Below are 17,989 nucleotides of genomic sequence, written 5' to 3' on the forward strand. Positions count from 1 at the left end.
TAGGTAAATCAGTGGTGATTAGTTAAGCTGATGGTCAATAACAACTGCTGAAAACATTTCAGCTGGTTAGTAGTTTTGCACTCTTTCTGTAAGAAAGGACGGGCCGACATTGGACAGGGTCAAAAGCAGGTTCACGAGAATGAAATGGTTAATGTATGAGGAGTGTTTGATGAATCTTGAGTACTCACTGGAGTTTAAAAGAATGAGGGTGATCTCATTGAAACCGAGTGGATATTGAAAGGTTTAGATAGAGTGGATGTTTCCAATAGTGGGAGAGTCTAGGACTAGATGGCACAACCTAACAATATAAGTATGTCCCTTTAGAACAGAGATGAGGAGGAATTTCTTTAGCCAGAGGGTGGTGAATCTGCGGAGGCCAAATCATTGGGTATATTTAAATCCGAGGTTGACAGGTTCTTGATTAGTAAGGGTTCAAAGGTTACAGGGAGAAGGCAGGAGAATGGGGTTGAGAGGGCCAATAAGTCAGGCACAACAGATCAAATGGCCCAATTCTGCTCCCATGTCTAATGGACAAAATCTACAAAGAGTAGCATTGTTAATGTAGCAATGCCTGACTGCCTCTCCCAACAGAGTATCACACCCAAGAATACCAGGTAATGCATGTCATGGTACACAATCAAGTGTGCAAAGCCACTAAATTCTTTCCTTTTCCATCTTTATATTTTAAATGCAAAACAAAGAAATGAAAACTTTATTCAGGGAAAATATACGAAACATGAAAATCTAGAAGACAAGCTGTGGAATCCAGCAAGAGCGACGGAAATCATACAGCAGCTGTAGATATGGATCTGCATGTTAAAATATCCTCCTCTGATCCTTTGCCTTCAAACCACCAGAAGCTGGCCTCAGATCCTAAACAGAGAAAGAAAATTGAGCATTACATAAAGCTGCCGGCCTGATTCATTGAGGACAAATTTTTCCTGGGAAACGTTCATTATCTGAACACCAAGCTCTCCTGCATTCCTTACATATATATGTTTAACTTTGGGGGAGGGAGACAAATGGGATTGGCCATACTGATTGGGCAGCAGGCTGATGCACACTGCCCACTGTCATCCCAATATGTCCATTCCCCCTTTTTGCCCATATGAACATTTGAAATTCCTTGGCATTATCACATCAGCGGATCTGTCCTTCATCAAGAAGGTGCAACAGCACTTCTACTTTCTTAGAAGTTTGTGTAGATTCTGCACACCACCTAAAACTTCTATAGATTCGCAGCAGAAAATATCCTAACTGGTTATATCATGACCTAGCATGGAACATTATGCCTAAGACCAGAAAGTGGTGGATGCAGTCCAAGTCGATCACAGACAAAGCCTTCCCTACCACTGAGTACATCTACAAGGAGCACTGCCAAAAAGAAAGCAGCATCCATCATCAAGGACCCCCACCATCCAGGCCATGTTCTCCTCTTGCTGCTACTACCAGGAAGGAGGTGCAGGAGCAGGAGGTCCCACACCACCAGGTTCAGGAACAGTTATTGTCCTTCAACCTGAACCAGCGTGGATAACGTCACTCACGTCAACACTGAACTGATTCCACAGCCCATGGACTCACTTTCGAGGACTCTGCAACTCATGTTCTCAGCATTACCTATCCACAGTTTGTCTTCTTTTACACTTTGGTAATTTGTCAATGTTTGTGTGTAGTTTTTTTTATTGACTATTGTATTTCTTTGTTCTACAGTGAATGCCTGCAAGAAAATGACTCTCAAGACGGTATATGGTGACATATACTGTAGATACATAGATACTAAATTTACTTTAAATTTATGGAGAACTAATTTCTTTCCCAGATCTGATTAACTTGAAACGTTAACCCCATTTTTCTTACGGTTTTCCTTGGCCAGCATTTTCTACTTTATATTAATAAAGATTTTTGAAATCTTGATTACTACTAAGCTTTCTGAAAAGACAAAGACGGACTGGGTTGGGAAAAACACACTGAGTGACAGGAGGACCACCAAGGAAATAAGAAGTGAAATCCACAAGGAATAACCCAAATAAAGGGATAAAGAGTTTGCAAATAATAAATAAACTGAGTGCAGGTGGAAAAGTGGGTTTGAATTTTAAACCTGATCCCATGACGAGTGACCGTGGACTTGGCCGCAGTAAGTGAATGTGGAGAGATTTCCAACACCATGAGAGACAGGAAGCTGAATGGACAAAACCTGCAGAAGTCCCATACTAAGATAGGTCTCAGGGCTGGGTGGGAGATTAGGTCAGGGTCTGGTGCTGCACCGGGGGACATTGTGCAGCGTACTTACTGTGGATTTTTCAATTCAAGAACGGGAATCACCAACTGTACGTCTTTTGGAAAGAAAAGCATATCCGTTACAATGGCATCTGACCTTACCAGCCACGTGTTTCAGCCTTTAAGACCTCAAGCATTCTTTAGAGGATGAGAGGAATTAAATGATTCAGTAGCATAAGTGGGAGTACCTCAAGACACACATTTCTCCCTGCCTCTTCTTCCGAAGAGCTTAGTTCCTGCAGAGGTAGGATACACTTCTACCCTCCTACGCAACACTCAAGCACCCACTACTCAGTATCAGCCTGTAAAGTTTTAGCCAACATCTTGTTCACATATGCACTGTACAAAGGATGTCACAAGACAACAGAGAGACTGGTACCCTTATCTAATCCCAAATTCTTTTTCTGACTGGTTTCATCACAGCCTGCTAGAGTGTTGTAGACTCAGCTAGCTCCAGCACGTGCATATTGCTCATCTTCAAGAGGCAGTGCCTGCAGAAAGTGGCATTAAGGACCCTTAGCACCTGGCCGTGCCTTCTTCTCGTACTACCGTTGGTGAGGAGGTACAGGTGCCTGAAGATCCATACTCAATGACTTAGGGACAGCTTCTTTCCCTCCGCCATCAGATTTCTGAATGGTCTACGAGTCCACGAACACAACTTCATGATTTTTTTTGCACTATTTATTCCAATATTTTTAGTAATTTTTGTGTCTTGGTACTGTACTGCTGCCATAAAAGAAAATAAATTTCACAATGTGCCAGTCAGTGCTAATAAACCGGATTCTGAACTCACAACCAACCTGCAGCCTAACAAAACTTATAGGTTCTTAAGTGTGCACAGGTCTTGTCTAAGTAGTGATGGATGGTTTATTTAGCTTCTTTATTGCAAGCTCGAATTTAGTAACACTGAAATGCTAGCCTCCCCTGACAAGGTGACAGAGGTTGCCGTTAAAATACTTTTAAATTTAAACAGAACATTACTAATTCTTCTGAATGTCTGGTTTCCTGAAATCCTTAGAGACTTACCTTCAGTCGAGAATTATTTCCACATGGGTATCTCGCAAACTCAGCCACAAGTACCAACATTTCCCACCCCCCTCAATGGTGCTGCCTGAGCCCAAGATGTTGCTTTATAGGAAGGGTGCATGATGGTTTGAAGTGAATTCCAGAGAAAAATTAAGCAGCAATGACCTCAGACTTAGGGCTGTCAATCGGTTGCAGTTGTTACCTGTGCTTTTAATAGTGAAACTTCTTTTAAAGTGGTAAAATTCCCCTAAAAGGTTAGGTACCTGCCTCACCAGAATGTCTGCGGGATTAATTTTCCGCAGAGGTACCTTGGGGTGCTTCGACCATCAGCCAATAATGGAGCCCAGAGACTTGTATGGGTTTCACGTGCTGTGCCAGGCCAAAGCTGACCCATTCACTCCTATTCAGAGCCAAGGACCTGTCCAGCAAGACCTAACTCTGGCTGTAGCCAACAACTTCAGTGATGGTGGGAAAGTATCTGGAGAGTGGAACAATGGGATTAGAGTTTGGGGAATAATTAAAAATCAGTCCTTGCTCAATGCTTATGGTGAGACCCATGCACCAGTTGGGCTATTACCAAGTAAAAACTGAAATATTATCTTTTCTATTATTAAATGTACTCAAAACTGATTGATCTTGTTCCTAACTTATGCCATAGTTGTTTAAAAATCCTTCTCAGAATAATAATCAGGAGTTCTGAATGTTCTAAGCTGTTTTACGTCTAGACTAATTCTCCTATATAGCACTCAGGGACTGATATATTTGTTGATACTATTGTCATGTTCTTTTCTGCGAGGAGGGCCTGGGGATTTGATGTTATTGTCGCTGTTCTTTTCTGCGAGGGGGCTGGGGATTTGATGTTATCGTTGCTTTTTTTTTCTTGTGACGGCAGGGAATTTGATGTTACTGTTCTGTGCTTTTTCCCTGTGAGGAGGGGGCTGGGGATTTGATGTTATTGTGGCTTTTATTTGTGAGGGAGGGGGTTTGTGAGTTTTGGCTCTTTTTTCCCGTGTCGGGGAGGGGGTGGTGTGACAGCTTTCCTTTTCAACAACTCCCATGCTTTCTCTGTAACTCATGGCTATCTGAAGAAGACTGTCAGAGTTGCTTGGTACATGCATACTTCAACAATAAAACGGACCTTTGAACTCTGGGCCTTTGGCTGTGATGCTGAAGGATACTGAGACACCCGAGAAGGTTCCCTTTGCACTGCTTTGAAGAGGAGCTAGGAAGTCTCCTGAGTAGGGCTGATCCCTCAAGAACTTCTTGCCACACAGCTCCGGCTATCAGAGTTTGGGTCTGCGTGCAGATGCGTGTGAGTTTAGTGCTGGCAGGTTTACTGATTGCTTTGTATTGCCTCAAGAGTAGGTGCATGACAGAATTATTTGGCAAAGACGAGCATGTAAGGGAAAATAAGTTACAGGGAAATAATGGAAAATGGGATACTTGGTACAGGCTTGATGGGCCTTTTACATGGCAAGAAAATACCAATGTAATATTACCTGAAATCAGCAAAACAGTGTTTTGAACTCTGATATCATGGTACGACTCCCAACATGACTATAGAGCTGTGGAGCATAGCGCATCTAAAGCAAAGCAGCCCGTTCATCAACTATCCTTTCCAATCAAAGAATACATCCACCCTCTCCTAGCACTGAAAAACTCACCATTCGCAAAAAAAAAATCTACAAAATATGCTAAACTATTTCAACCAAAAGAACAGATGGGGGACTGCAAATTCTGAGATTGTGGCCAATAACCTCCATTACAAATATTGCCTTGACGTTAAGTGCAGTTATTAATGTACATCAAAAACATTTGGGAGTCAAATTTAAAGATTAAATTATCAACAATTTACATGTAATGCATGGTAGCAATTTCAACAGACCTTGGGTTACCAATCGAGTTTTAATTTCCAACGAGGTAAAACTAATATTCCCTTGCCTACTCACAGAATAAGACCACATACAATACGGGTCTAAATGGGCTGAGATCTAATGCAAATGACAATAGTACATTTGGTTTATTAGGCTTATGTGAGCCAGGTGTCTATCCTGCACCTCATCTGGTGACAAACTACATGTGAGACCAATTTACAAAGGGAAACTATTAGCATTTTCCATCATGCAAAAGTTTGTACATTCTTAGTGTATCTGTTGCACGCAGGTTAAGCTTAACAGCAAATAATTTTGGAATCTCACCCCGAGGTACAAAATTAGTAGATCCCGCCCTCACCATTAATAAAGGAAACAGTCCAGAGGGTGAGATTACTCTGGGACAGTGGGTATCTGCAGAAAGGCATCAATGGTACTCACCCCTTCTTAATCCTGGGTTTCAGCTCCTCCGCTGCGTTACGCAGGAATATATAATTTTTCTTCTGTGGGTTAAAATATTCATGACCCTGGGAAGAGTCATTATGTAATTGATTAGTCATTTTAAATAGTAACAGCAAAGTCTCTGACAGTGAATGCAACTGAAGTACAGTTATTGATCTGCTGGCCCCATTATAACCAATGTCACAGCTATTGAATGCAAAGGTACTGGCCCTTCTATCAACTATCGTAACTCAATATGCCAATTTTACTTCTGACTTGAAGTTTGAGAGTTCAAGTGCTGGGTTTAAGACTTGTACCCAATACCCGAGCACCAAAGCTCCACTGTGGTATCGAAACAGAGCTCAGCTGTCAGAAGTGTTGCATTTTTCAGAAGTTGTTGAATAGTTTGTTTTTTGTTTTCTGTGTCTCTTCGAATGGATGAACAAGATCCCAAGGTGTTTTTTTTAAACTCAAACAGGGTAGCTAATGCTTATGTCCTGGCTAATATTTTTCTCTCAACCACCATCATTAAAGCTGATTATTTGATTACTACCAAATCGTGTTTGTGGCACCCATCACCAACAAACTCACTGTTGCCTTTTATATATTTCAATAGTGATTATGTTTCAGGCCTCATAGCATAGATTTTAAATTTGTAAAATTATAAAAGGGGATATGTGGAAGAATTCAAATCTAGAATCTACAGTTTGTAAAGGCAACAGAAACAGAATCAATCTGTGCCTTCAAAAAGAGAATCGGGAAAACACTTGAAAATGATTTGGAGGGCTAGGGATAGAACTGAGAAGTGTTACTGAGCCACCAGGCCCAGGACTCCACAAACTGTAGTTGTTACAAACCTTAAGCTCTGCTTTATTAAATGCTTGCTGTTGTTCTCCCAAAATCTTTACAATCAGATTATTAAGTACTATAGTTATTAAACAAAAAGGTGAAAATACTAAATCAAATTTAGTCTAGAAGTTGGAAGAGAAAGATTGACTGCACAAAGTCCTGGAGTCAAAAGCTTTGGACTAGAAAGGTACTTCTGAAGTTCTAAATGTCTATGTTTCCCACATCAGGATTAAAACTCCCCAGGACTACCTTGATATCTGAGACACATTGAGTGCACATAACAGACACAACTCTGGCTTCCCAGGCTTCGTAAGTGTAGCAGGAAACCTGTTTTCAGTGCTCCAAAAACTGTGAATCATGGCGTACCAAGTATGCAATGGGCATGTATCACTACTGTACTCAATGAAACTACATAATGTTTCTCTCATGGATTGGTCAGCTTACTTGAACAGAAAAGTGTTCTCTGGATTTAATCTCCTATCTGTGCTAATAACACCCCAAGGTAGTGCAGATACAGAATATGCTCTGACAAAAGTGGCAAGACATCATGAAGTCCCACTCCTGGTTGTTATATAACATCTTGTATTTATGCACATAAAGCAAGAGATGAACATAGGGAAATCTTGGCCCAGACTGTTCCCAATCAGAAGGCAAATTTAATTTGCAGCTTGCATAGGAGAATGATCAGAGATTCCAGAGGATAATCCACCCTCATCCTACCGGAATCTGCTTTCCTCCAGAGCTGAGCCAAGAGTATTACCGTGAGGCGGTATGGTAACATAGTGGTTAGTGCAATCACTATACAGCGCTAGCTATAAGATCGGCGTTCGATTCTCACGGATGTCTGTAAGGAGTTTGTACATTCTCTCTGTAGGTTTCCTCCAGATGCTCCAGTTTCCTCCCACATTTCAAATAAGTATGTTAGAGTGAGTGAACTGTGAGCATGCTATGCTTGTGCCGTAAGTGTAGCGACAATTGCAGGCTGCTCCTTGCTGATCTGATTTGACGTTGATAAATGAAGCTAAATTTAACCATATTTTTACAGACTCAATTTACTTGGTAAAAGTGTCCATCTTACTCACCAGTTACTCTTGCCCAGATAACCTCACTGAGGACAGGGCCTTTATACTTACTTTTGACCAGTCATAACTTGACGAATACGCGAAGATGTTGCCATTGTTGTTGAAACAGCAGGCGGCGATTTGCTGATCAAGCTGCTCTGATGTTTTCAGTTTTGTGCGAGCATCTTTGTCCCAAAAACTGAACCTGCCATCAGATCCCACAGTGGCCAGAGTGCCATGCATTGGATGGAATGCAATTCCATTCACCTGAGAGAGAAAGAGGGGAATTCTATGGCAACTTAAAATACTCAGCATCAAATTAGCAGCAAGTTGTTAGTCCTGGGATTTCATAATGGAATCTGAATGGCTTCTAAATTCAATGACCTGATGGCTCCCAGGGAATGCAGTATATTAACTACTGGGAACAAGTTGCTATTAGGAACAAAAAATACCAACTGCTGGAGGAACTCAGTGGATCAAGCAGCATCTGTGGGCGGGGAGGGGAGGAAATGTTGACGCTTGGGTCAAGAGAGTGGAGAGGGAAAATAGATGGCATAAAGAGGGTAGGGGAGGAGAGAGACCGGTGCCTCACAAATATGGTTAAGTCTCCAGATATGGTTAATTTCTGAATAGCAACTAAAAATTGAGAAATACTGCCATACAATTTGAAAATACATATGAACTTTAACACTTCAATACATTTGAAGATAAACCAGTAACAACTTGCGTTTAAACTGAATGTAATGAAATGTTTGAGGGAAATAAACATTTGTCACTGGAATCATAGAATTATACAAATAAATCTCAGGACAATATATGGTGACATATATGTACAGTCGGCCCTCCTTATCCGCGAGGGATTGGTTCCGGGACCCCTCACGGATACCAAAATTTGCAGATGCTCAAGTCTCTTATTCAACCTGTCTCAATGCGGTGGATCTCAGGACCCAGCGGAACCCCAGACCTTATTTAACCTGTCTCAGTGTGGTAGACATTAGAACCGAGTGGCAGTGATCTGAATCTGCAGTGTTTCTGTTCACGAAAATAATCACGATCACAATTGAAAATAAAGTGGAAATAATAAAGCGATCGGAAAGAGGTGAAATGCCATCAGTCACTGGAAAAGTGTTAGGCTACATCGGTCAACGATTGGAACAATTTTAAAGGATAAAGTGAGAAAGACTCTGCCCCGATGAAAGCTACAATTATTACTAAGCAACGCAGTGGTTTAATTATTGGGTTTTGGGTTTTTGATCCTCCACATAAACCCAGCACAGTGGAGAGCGCGCTAGGGAGGAATCTGTCACCAGAACGAACTCCGGAACATCTGTTCCCGAGCCCGGCACTGAAACATATGTTCTTAAGTGTTTTATATGCATAGAAAGGTAAAATATGTACTATATACTAAGAAAAATGTTTGACTAACTGACTAAATAATACCGGATGTACCTGTTCCGACCTCAAATCCGACTTAAAGACAGACTCAGGAACTGAACTCATTCGTAACCCGGGGACTGCCTGTACTTTTAAGTCATTTCTAGATTACTTATAATACCTAATACAATGTAAATAGCTGTTATACTGTATTGTTTAGGGAATAATGACAAGAAAAAATAGTCTGTACATGCTCAAGCAACGAGTGCTGGAGAAAGAACTTGCGGGTTTTCCCAATCCGTGGTTGGTTGAATCTGCACATATGGAATCCATGGATAAGGAGGGCCGACTGTATTGCCCTATATAAAAATAACACTCAAAGTCAGGTTTCTGACAGAGCCTGCTCTAATCAAGAAAGATCCATTTATGTGCACCATGCCTCCATCAAAATGACTTTCAGGGGATCATAGAAGAATTGTAGAGATGCATGAAGCTGGAAAAGACCTGAGCATTGATCAGTCCACAGCAAGAGAACCTGAATACAAATGGAGGAAAGTCAGTACTGTTGCTACTCTCCCTAGGAGTGGGCATCCTGCAAAGATCACACCAAGAGCACAATGTGCAATGCTGAAGAACTTGAAAAAGGTAATTGCAAAAGGGTTCAAACTTTTTCTTGTAACTGTATACTCTACCTCACAGCACATTTTCTTCATTTATAATCCTGTTACAACTCAAGTTTAAATACTATTTGCCTTTAACAAATCAATATACTTGTCAATCTACACTTTGCCAATGCTAATTCTGTCCCTGATTATTGTTTCCAGAACCTTTCTCCAAAGTCAAACTGAGCAGCCTGTCGCTACAAGGTTTATGCCTACAACATTTTATGAACAAAAGTACAACACTGGCAGTTTTCTTGTCCTCAGGCACCTATAAATACTGGAAAGAATATAACCAGGATTATGTTAATTAGCTACTATAAAAATTACAGTAATTTACATTAAATGGCAGAAAGAATAAAGAGAATTGATATAAGTCCCAATTGTAGGATTGCAGCGAATAAGGAGCAGTGGGAATGAGAATGAACTATTGGGAGCTAGCAGAGGCCTGATGGGCCAAATGGGCTTCCTCCTCAGTCATAAAAGTAAGCTCCTACAATTTCCTTAGCAATCCAAGGTGCATTCCACTGAGACCAGTATAGTATCTGGTACACCTTTCTAGTATTACCCTTCTATCAAACTTTAGCTCATCTATAATCTCAACTACATCGTCCTTTGGTGAGACTGCTTGCTAAAGACCTATGTAAAGCATTCATCTAGTATCTCAGCCACATACCCTGTGTCTCCATGAGCAGAGTTCTGGATCGGTTTCACCCCCCTTCCTGATCGCATGCCTGCAGAATGTTTGCTGCTGATAGTTTCTCAGGCTCATTGTGCTTCTCTTATTTCCTTCCTTACTTCTCCTCTGACTTTTCTGTAATCAGCTAAGACGCACATTAAAGCACACCGTTTTTCACATTTACTCTTTCTTCGGGTAATTCATGGAACTCGGCTTTTAATCTCACTTCACTTCTCCCTCTTAAGTGTATCTAAAGAACAAGCTGGAATACCTCCATATTAAAGCCCCCCCACTGTTTAATTATGATTTTGCCTCAATTGGTTGTAAATAAACTGAGTTAAGTAACTGGATGTACAGTGAAAGCACTGATAACCACGGTCAGACGGTCAAGTGTCCGTGTTTATGTCAGACCAAGTTGATGACTTCATCCAGCAAATTCACAAGGCAAGATGAACAAACAGTACATTACTCACAGCATAGATATCTTGAGGCCCAGATGTGTTGGTTGTTCCATTAGAACGATGGCATTTGAAAGTGAAGTTGTCTTTTGCACTAATTTTTATGAAGAAGCAAGAGTTATTAAACAGGTAGCTCAACCGGGAGAAGAAGAAATGGTGAAAGAGCAGGGTCACTTACGGGTTGGGAGGATTTATATAATGAATGGCTACTCGTCCTTCAATGCTTCCAAGTGCAAATCCCGTTGGCTTGTTCTGTTTGTCCTTGAAGATGGCGACACATCGATGCTGAAAAAGATTGGTGTGTTGATGCAGTTTAGTGTATAGGAGGGAAGGTGCACTTCGGGATCCTGTACATAACCTTCCACCATTAATATCCTTTTACAAGCTGACTTAGGGAAAGACCCAACCACAACCAAATATGAACTCTCTGTTGGTTGTATAAGACAGTGAGAATTGACAAAATATTTGACTCACAGAATACCGCCAAGCACTTATACCCAACTATTTAGTAAATGCGAAAAAAAATTGTAATTCGAGTACACTTGAATACTTACATAAAATAGCTAGTGGGGTGTGTCAGGAATGGACAGGAGGAGGAGTATAGGAAACTGATACAGGACTTTGTGATATGGTGCAACTCAAACTACCTGCGTCTCAATGTCACCAAGACCAAGGAGATGGTGGTGGACTTTAGGAGATCTAGGCCTCATATGGAGCCAGTGATCATTAATGGAGAATGTGTGGAGCAGGTTAAGACCTACAAGTATCTGGGAGTACAGTTGGACGAGAAGCTAGACTGGACTGCCAACACAGATGCCTTGTGCAGGAAGGCACAGAGTCGACTGTACTTCCTTAGAAGGTTGGCGTCATTCAATGTCTGCAGTGAGATGCTGATGATGTTCTATAGGTCAGTTGTTGAGAGCGCCCTCTTCTTTGTGGTGGCGTGTTGGGGAGGAAGCATTAAGAAGAAGGACGCCTCACGTCTTAATAAGCTGATAAGGAAGGCGGGCTCTGTCGTGGGCAAAGTACTGGAGAGTTTAACATCGGTAGCTGAGCGAAGGGCGCTGAGTAGGCTACGGTCAATTATGGAAAACCCTGAACATCCTCTACATAGCACCATCCAGAGACAGAGAAGCAGTTTCAGCGACAGGTTACTGTCGATGCAATGCTCCTCAGACAGGATGAAGAGGTCAATACTCCCCAATGCCATTAGGCTTTACAATTCAACTGCCAGGACTTAAGAACTTTTTTTTTTTTTTTTAAAGCTATTATTAATGCTTTTTGAGTTAGTGATTTAGATGCATATCATATTATTACTGAGTTAAGTATTGTATGTAAGGAGTGTATGCTACAACAAGTGTATGGGACATTGGAAAAAATGTTGAATTTCCCCATGGGGATGAATAAAGTATCTATCTATCTATCTATCTATCTAGTAATAACTTCAACTGAATTTGCACAAACTTAAAGATTGTCTTATAAAAAAGACTGATATTATAGACCCAATTCCAGATTTTGGGTCTAGAAAAAGAGATAGGAGGGAAAACTTGAATTTAATTAATATATTTCACGTGCACAGGTTGTGTCACAACACATTAAGGCCTACGAGGTACTTTTTTGAAATGTAGTGACTAATTTGACACTGGAAATGCAGCAAGGCAATTGTCTTTGAAAGGAGCAGTGTAAAAAGAAGCAGGTACTTGGCCAGGCAGCAGCCAGCACCGCTGCATCTTCTTCAACAGCATTGTGGAATTGTCCCCACCGTACTGGGAGGACTGTCTCTGTAACTCATCTAAATGAAGGTACCTTGAGTGATCTAACACTTCTCCTGTGTTGAAAAACCTCAGACATGGCATTCTGAGTCAGATGCAATATAATGGATAAAAGGTGTAAATTGTCAAAAAAGTCATAAATCAAACTTGTAAAGGGAAGATAACACCTAACAATTCCACACAGCAAGTGCACAAGGTGAGTGGGCACCTGGGCATGCCTAAATTACTGACCACAAGCCCAGGATTCCTTCCATGGGCAATGTTCTCTTTCTGCTGCCGTACCTGGTGCTTCAGGGGAGAGTCTATCCTCTTGAACTCGGACGGCTGGTTCTCGAGCTGGTAAACTATTAGACCTCTTTCTGCTGTGGCAACTACAGCCATGGGGTACAACTGTCAATTAAAACACAGACAAAGAAGTAGTGAGCGATCATGCATGCCCAGCTGAGTAATGTGATTAACAAATCGAGACATCTTGCCAAACTATCATGTAATTGGAAGTGTAATTGAAATTAGTTTATTATTGAAAACAGATCCGATAATTACACAATGTGTTGAGGTAGAACAAGGTAAAACAATGGAGTGTAACAGCTCTAGAGAGAGTGCAGAGCAGGTAAACAATAAAGTGCCAGGTCATAAAGAGGTAGAATATGAGGTCAAGAGTCCATCTTGTCATACTACAGAACCATTTAGTAAGTCTTGTAACAGTGGGGTACAAGCTGGCAGGACATGCTTTCAGGCTTTTGTATCTTCTACCCGATGAAAGGAAGAGAGAATGTCTGGGATAGATGAGGTCTTTCATTATGTTGGCTGCTTTCTGTGCTGAGCTGTGTCCACAACTCTCTCCAGTTTCTTGCACCCAGACAGGATGCTTTTTGTAGTGCATCAATAAATATTGAGAGGGTTGATGGTGGCATTTCAAATCTCTTTAATCTCCTGAGAAAGTAGAGGTGTTGGCGAGCTTTTTGGCCATGTGGTTGGACCAGGACAGGCTATTAATGATGTTTACTCCCAGCAACATGAAACTCTCAACTTCAACATGACCGATAAAAAATGGACCAAGTGCCCCTCTTCCCTTACACATTATGACCTTGCTGTGTTATTACCCTAAGTGTTGTAATATCTGAGAAAGAGCATTTTTTAACAAATATTACGCAGCAGCACCATCAAAGTTGCATTTCCTTCCTTCCCCACTATCATACTTTGTATAACGAAGATGGTTAGGGTTGCTCAAGGTTAATTACCCCAGCAGGGGCTCCTCAGGACAGTGTTCTCTGCCCATTCATTTTCAGATGCCTCCATAATCTTCACCTTGGCCACAATTCACCAAGGAAAGAAACCAGACATTTGCGATAAAAGGTTTTAATTAGCATGTCTGAGCTTGGTCCTGCCCCAAAACAAGTTACAGTAACTCAAAAGGGACAAGGTAAGCAAGGAGGACTCAAGTATGCCCTTTCCAATAGGATACCTGGCAGATAACTAGCTGGAAGTTTGCAGTCGACAGTCAGCCATATCTGAAGGAAGGAGACAGAGCACCTAGTGGCATGGTGTTACAACAATAAACTTTCCCTCAACAACAGCAAAATAAAAGAGCTGGTCATTGACTTCAGGAAGCAGGGTGGGGCCTGGTTTTTTATCAATATTGCTGAGGTGGAGATGGTTGAGTTTCAAGTTCCTAGGTATAAGCATCACCAAGAGCTTGTCCTGTTCCAATCATGTATATGCTATAGCCACGAAAGCCTACCTGCACCTCTACTTCCTCAGAGGCCAAAGAATTCAGCAAATCCTTGTTAACTCTCACCATCTTTTACAGATGCACCACTTATTATGGCAAATGCTCTGCATGTGATTACAAGAAATTGCAGAGTTGTGGACATCTCAGAGCACGCCTCATAAAACAGCCTCCTCTCCGCTGACCTGGTCTACAGTTCTCGCTGCCTCGGAAAAAGAGCCAACATAATCAAAGATCTTACACCCCAGACATTCTTTTCTTCCCCCCTCCATTGGGAAGAAGATACAAAAGTCTGAGAGTATGCACTGCTAAGCTCAAGGACGACAGCTTCTACCCCTCTGCTGTGAGATCACTGAATGGGCCTCATGCGCAAGATGGACCCTTGATCTCACAATTTACTTATTGTACCTATTGCCTGCCTATACTGCAGTTTATCTGCAACGATAACACTTCCTTCTGCGTTCTGTTCTTGCCTTTCTAGTGTACTACCTTGATGTACTTATGTAGTAAAATGATTAGTATGGATGGTTTTGCAAAACAAAGTTTTTTTTTACTGTATCTTGGTACATGTGATGATGATAATAACACAATTAGCAGATCATGTGCAAGAGCTCAAGATGATGATTTGCTAACATCCACTCAAGGACAACTGGAGATGGGAAATAGGTGCTGGTGTCTTCACATCACCAATTCTGTGAATAAATATTACAGAAATAGGGCATCACTGTTTGAAGTTTATTCACCTACCACATCAGCACAGTAACATCTCTCAGGCAACTGCAACGTCAGCATAGGATTTGGAGAACGTGTGTCCCAGAACTGAAACACAAGGGAAATAATTCAGTATTTCTGCTCTAAAACAGCCTGTTCACCACCAGAATGTGTCATAAACCTTCTAACATTGTGATCTTCAAACCTGGCTTTGCCTTGTTTCATTGAAAACCTTTTAAATGGATGATTATTCAAATTTAATCCCTGGAAATCAATTTTCCAACCTCGATTCAGATAAGGACGAAGGTCCTGCAAGTCCCACTCATCATAATCTAGAAACAGTCCTAACAGTAAAAACAAGAGAAGCAAGCTTGCTATTGATGTAAGAGCAGCATAAGGCCATTCCGCTCCACCATTTCATCATGGCTGATTTATTATCCCTCTCAACTCCATTCTCATGCCTTCTTCCTGCAACCTCTGACACCCTTAAGATCAAGAACGTATCAACCTCCACTTAAATATACCCAATAACTTGGCTCCAAAACCATCTGTGGCAATGAATTCCTCAACTCTGTTTTAAAGGGACATCCTTCTATTCTGAATCTGTGCCCTCCGGTCCTAAACACCCCCACTATAGGAAATGTCCTCTCCACTTCCACTCTAAGTACACCTTTCAATATTTGATAGGTTTCAATGGGATCCCACCCTCATTTTTCTAAACTCCAGTGAATACACACCCAGAGCCAACAAATGCTCAAGTGTTAATCCTCAAATTTCCAAGATCACTTTTGTTAGCCTCCTTTATAACCTCTCCAACATCCTTTCTTAGCTAAAGGGCCCAAAGCTGCTCACAATACTCCAAGTTGTCTGACCAGTACCTTATAAAGCCTCAGCATTACATCCTTGCTTTTATATTCTATTGCACTCATTTTGAGAGGACTAGAATATAATCCTACTAGAGAAGATCACTATAGTTCCTTCATTGTCACTCTGCTGGAATCCCTTAACCGCCCCCCCCCCCCCCCCCCACAACAATACAGCAGTCACAGGGACTTGCTGCGGTTGAAGGACACCACCTCCTCCAGTGTAACCACAAATGTCTGATCTTTCCAGTGAACACTGTGCAGCAGGAACTGAAAACCAGCAAACTCAAGGCAGTCATACCTTTAACGTCTTGTCCCAGCTTCCTGTCATCACGCAACTGTAGTTCGGTGCTTTGATCCAGTGGACAGTTTTAATAGGAGCATCGTGCTGTGATCCAAACACATCATTACTTTTTCTGCATTGCTCAATCGGTCTCACACAATAGGATCTTGCCCATGTCATGCAACCACTTTCAATTCATGCAAACATGCTCAAAGGTGAAATTGGAATGTAGGTAACACATGGCCTATGTCATAATTTCACATTTCTGCCTTTTCTCTAGATTCCTTGATATAATGACAGAACAAAGTTATTCATCGATGTTTTAATCCAGCAACCACAGTATTTTTGAGGGGGAGAAGAGGTGTTGATTTTTACTGCTATTTGTGTGAATAGTGTTTTCACTCCTGAATGGTTACCTCCCTATTTTAAGTCCAAGACAATTTGTTTTCTGTTGTTAACATTTTATATACTTTGTTTGGATTAAAACTCACCTCTCTAAACTCTATGGGAAAAAAAACCCAATGTGGCTTAATTTAACTCTATATCCCAGGTATCATTCTGCTGAATTCACTCCGTCAATACTGTTGATTACAACTTGAACACTGAATGTGCTGATGTCACAAACAAGATTTCCAGGTTAAACTGACTTTTGCGCAAAGATATTGATACACATTATGCAATGGCACAGGATACTCTGAATGCATCTTCTGGCAGTGTCACTCAGCATGAATCCCCTGCTTTCCAGAACGGTACATGAAAATGGCATGAAGAGATTTTCCTTAGTATTTTTCTTTATGGGATTAGACCTTTATTCTGCTCTACCATGCAGAGCTCTTTCCCCACAATATCCTACAACCCAGCATGATATTGCACTGCAGTCATACATACAGATGACAGTCTGATTCACATCTAAATAGAGTTCCAATACTGGAGACACAAGGGATTGCAGATAGTAGAGGAACACACAGAGCAGCTGGAGGATCTCAGTGGGTGAGGCAGCATTCAGGGAGGGAAATGGGTGTTTTGGGTCAAGATCCTTAAACTTTGGCATGAGAAATTTTGAAAAGAAATAAATACGATCCAAACTGAGAGGTTCATTCACTTTCTATGGGCCTGGTTCTGAACATGTTTGTTTGTGGAGGTGCTGAACACCTGATTTCCTACTTACTTGTGCAATCTGTATCGCCTGGTTGCTGTTGAGGTCCCACATCTTCGCAGTTTTATCACATGATGCTGTGACCACTTTGCTGCCATCCTTAAGAAAGTATAAGTCAGGGTTAAAACAGATATGCCAGGGATGTGAGTAGCTCTTAACACACCACAGTACATACAGAACACAGAATAGTACAGCACATTACAGGCCCTTCGGCCCACAATGTTGTGCTGACCCTCAAACCTGCCTCCCATATAGCCCCCCACCTTAAATTTCTCCGTATACCTGTCTAGTAGTCTCTTAAACTTCACTAGTGTGTCTGCCTCCACCATTGACTCAGGCAGTGCATTCCACGCACCAACCACTCTCTGAGTGAAAAACCTTCCTCTAATATCCCCCTTGAACTTCCCTCCCCTTACCTTAAAGCCATGTCCTCTTGTATTGAGCAGTGGTACCCTGGGGAAGAGGCGCTGGCTGTCCACTCTGTCTATTCCTCTTAATATCTTGTACACTTCTATCATGTCTCCTCTCATCCTCCTTCTCTCCAAAGATTAAAGCCCTAGCTCCCTTAATCTCTGATCATAATCCATACTCTCTAAACTAGACAGCATCTTGGTAAATCTCCTCTGTACCCTTTCCAATGCTTCCACATCCTTCCTATAGTGAGGCGACCAGAACTGGACACAGTACTCCAAGTGTGGCCTACCTACAGTTTTATAGAGCTGCATCATTACATTGCACCTCTTAAACTCTATCCCTCGACTTATGAAAGCTAACACCCCA

General features: G+C 41.5%; 1 protein-coding gene across 1 annotated transcript in view; it reads right to left on the bottom strand.

The window, feature by feature from the left end:
* Positions 1-659: 659 nt before the first annotated feature.
* rae1 (ribonucleic acid export 1) overlaps positions 660-17,989 on the bottom strand; it is a 30,125-nt gene continuing 12,795 nt past the window's right edge. The window contains exons 5-13 of the mRNA XM_073061542.1: positions 17,222-17,308; positions 16,072-16,158; positions 14,944-15,015; positions 12,750-12,857; positions 10,874-10,980; positions 10,711-10,789; positions 7,598-7,792; positions 5,616-5,701; positions 660-873 (exon numbers count right to left, since the gene is read on the bottom strand). Coding sequence (XP_072917643.1) covers positions 867-873; positions 5,616-5,701; positions 7,598-7,792; positions 10,711-10,789; positions 10,874-10,980; positions 12,750-12,857; positions 14,944-15,015; positions 16,072-16,158; positions 17,222-17,308 — 828 coding nt within the window. The 3' untranslated portion in view covers positions 660-866. The remainder of the gene's footprint in view (positions 874-5,615; positions 5,702-7,597; positions 7,793-10,710; positions 10,790-10,873; positions 10,981-12,749; positions 12,858-14,943; positions 15,016-16,071; positions 16,159-17,221; positions 17,309-17,989) is intronic.

The sequence above is a fragment of the Hemitrygon akajei genome, chromosome 11 (assembly GCF_048418815.1).
Source record: "Hemitrygon akajei chromosome 11, sHemAka1.3, whole genome shotgun sequence".
Taxonomy (NCBI): domain Eukaryota; kingdom Metazoa; phylum Chordata; class Chondrichthyes; order Myliobatiformes; family Dasyatidae; genus Hemitrygon; species Hemitrygon akajei.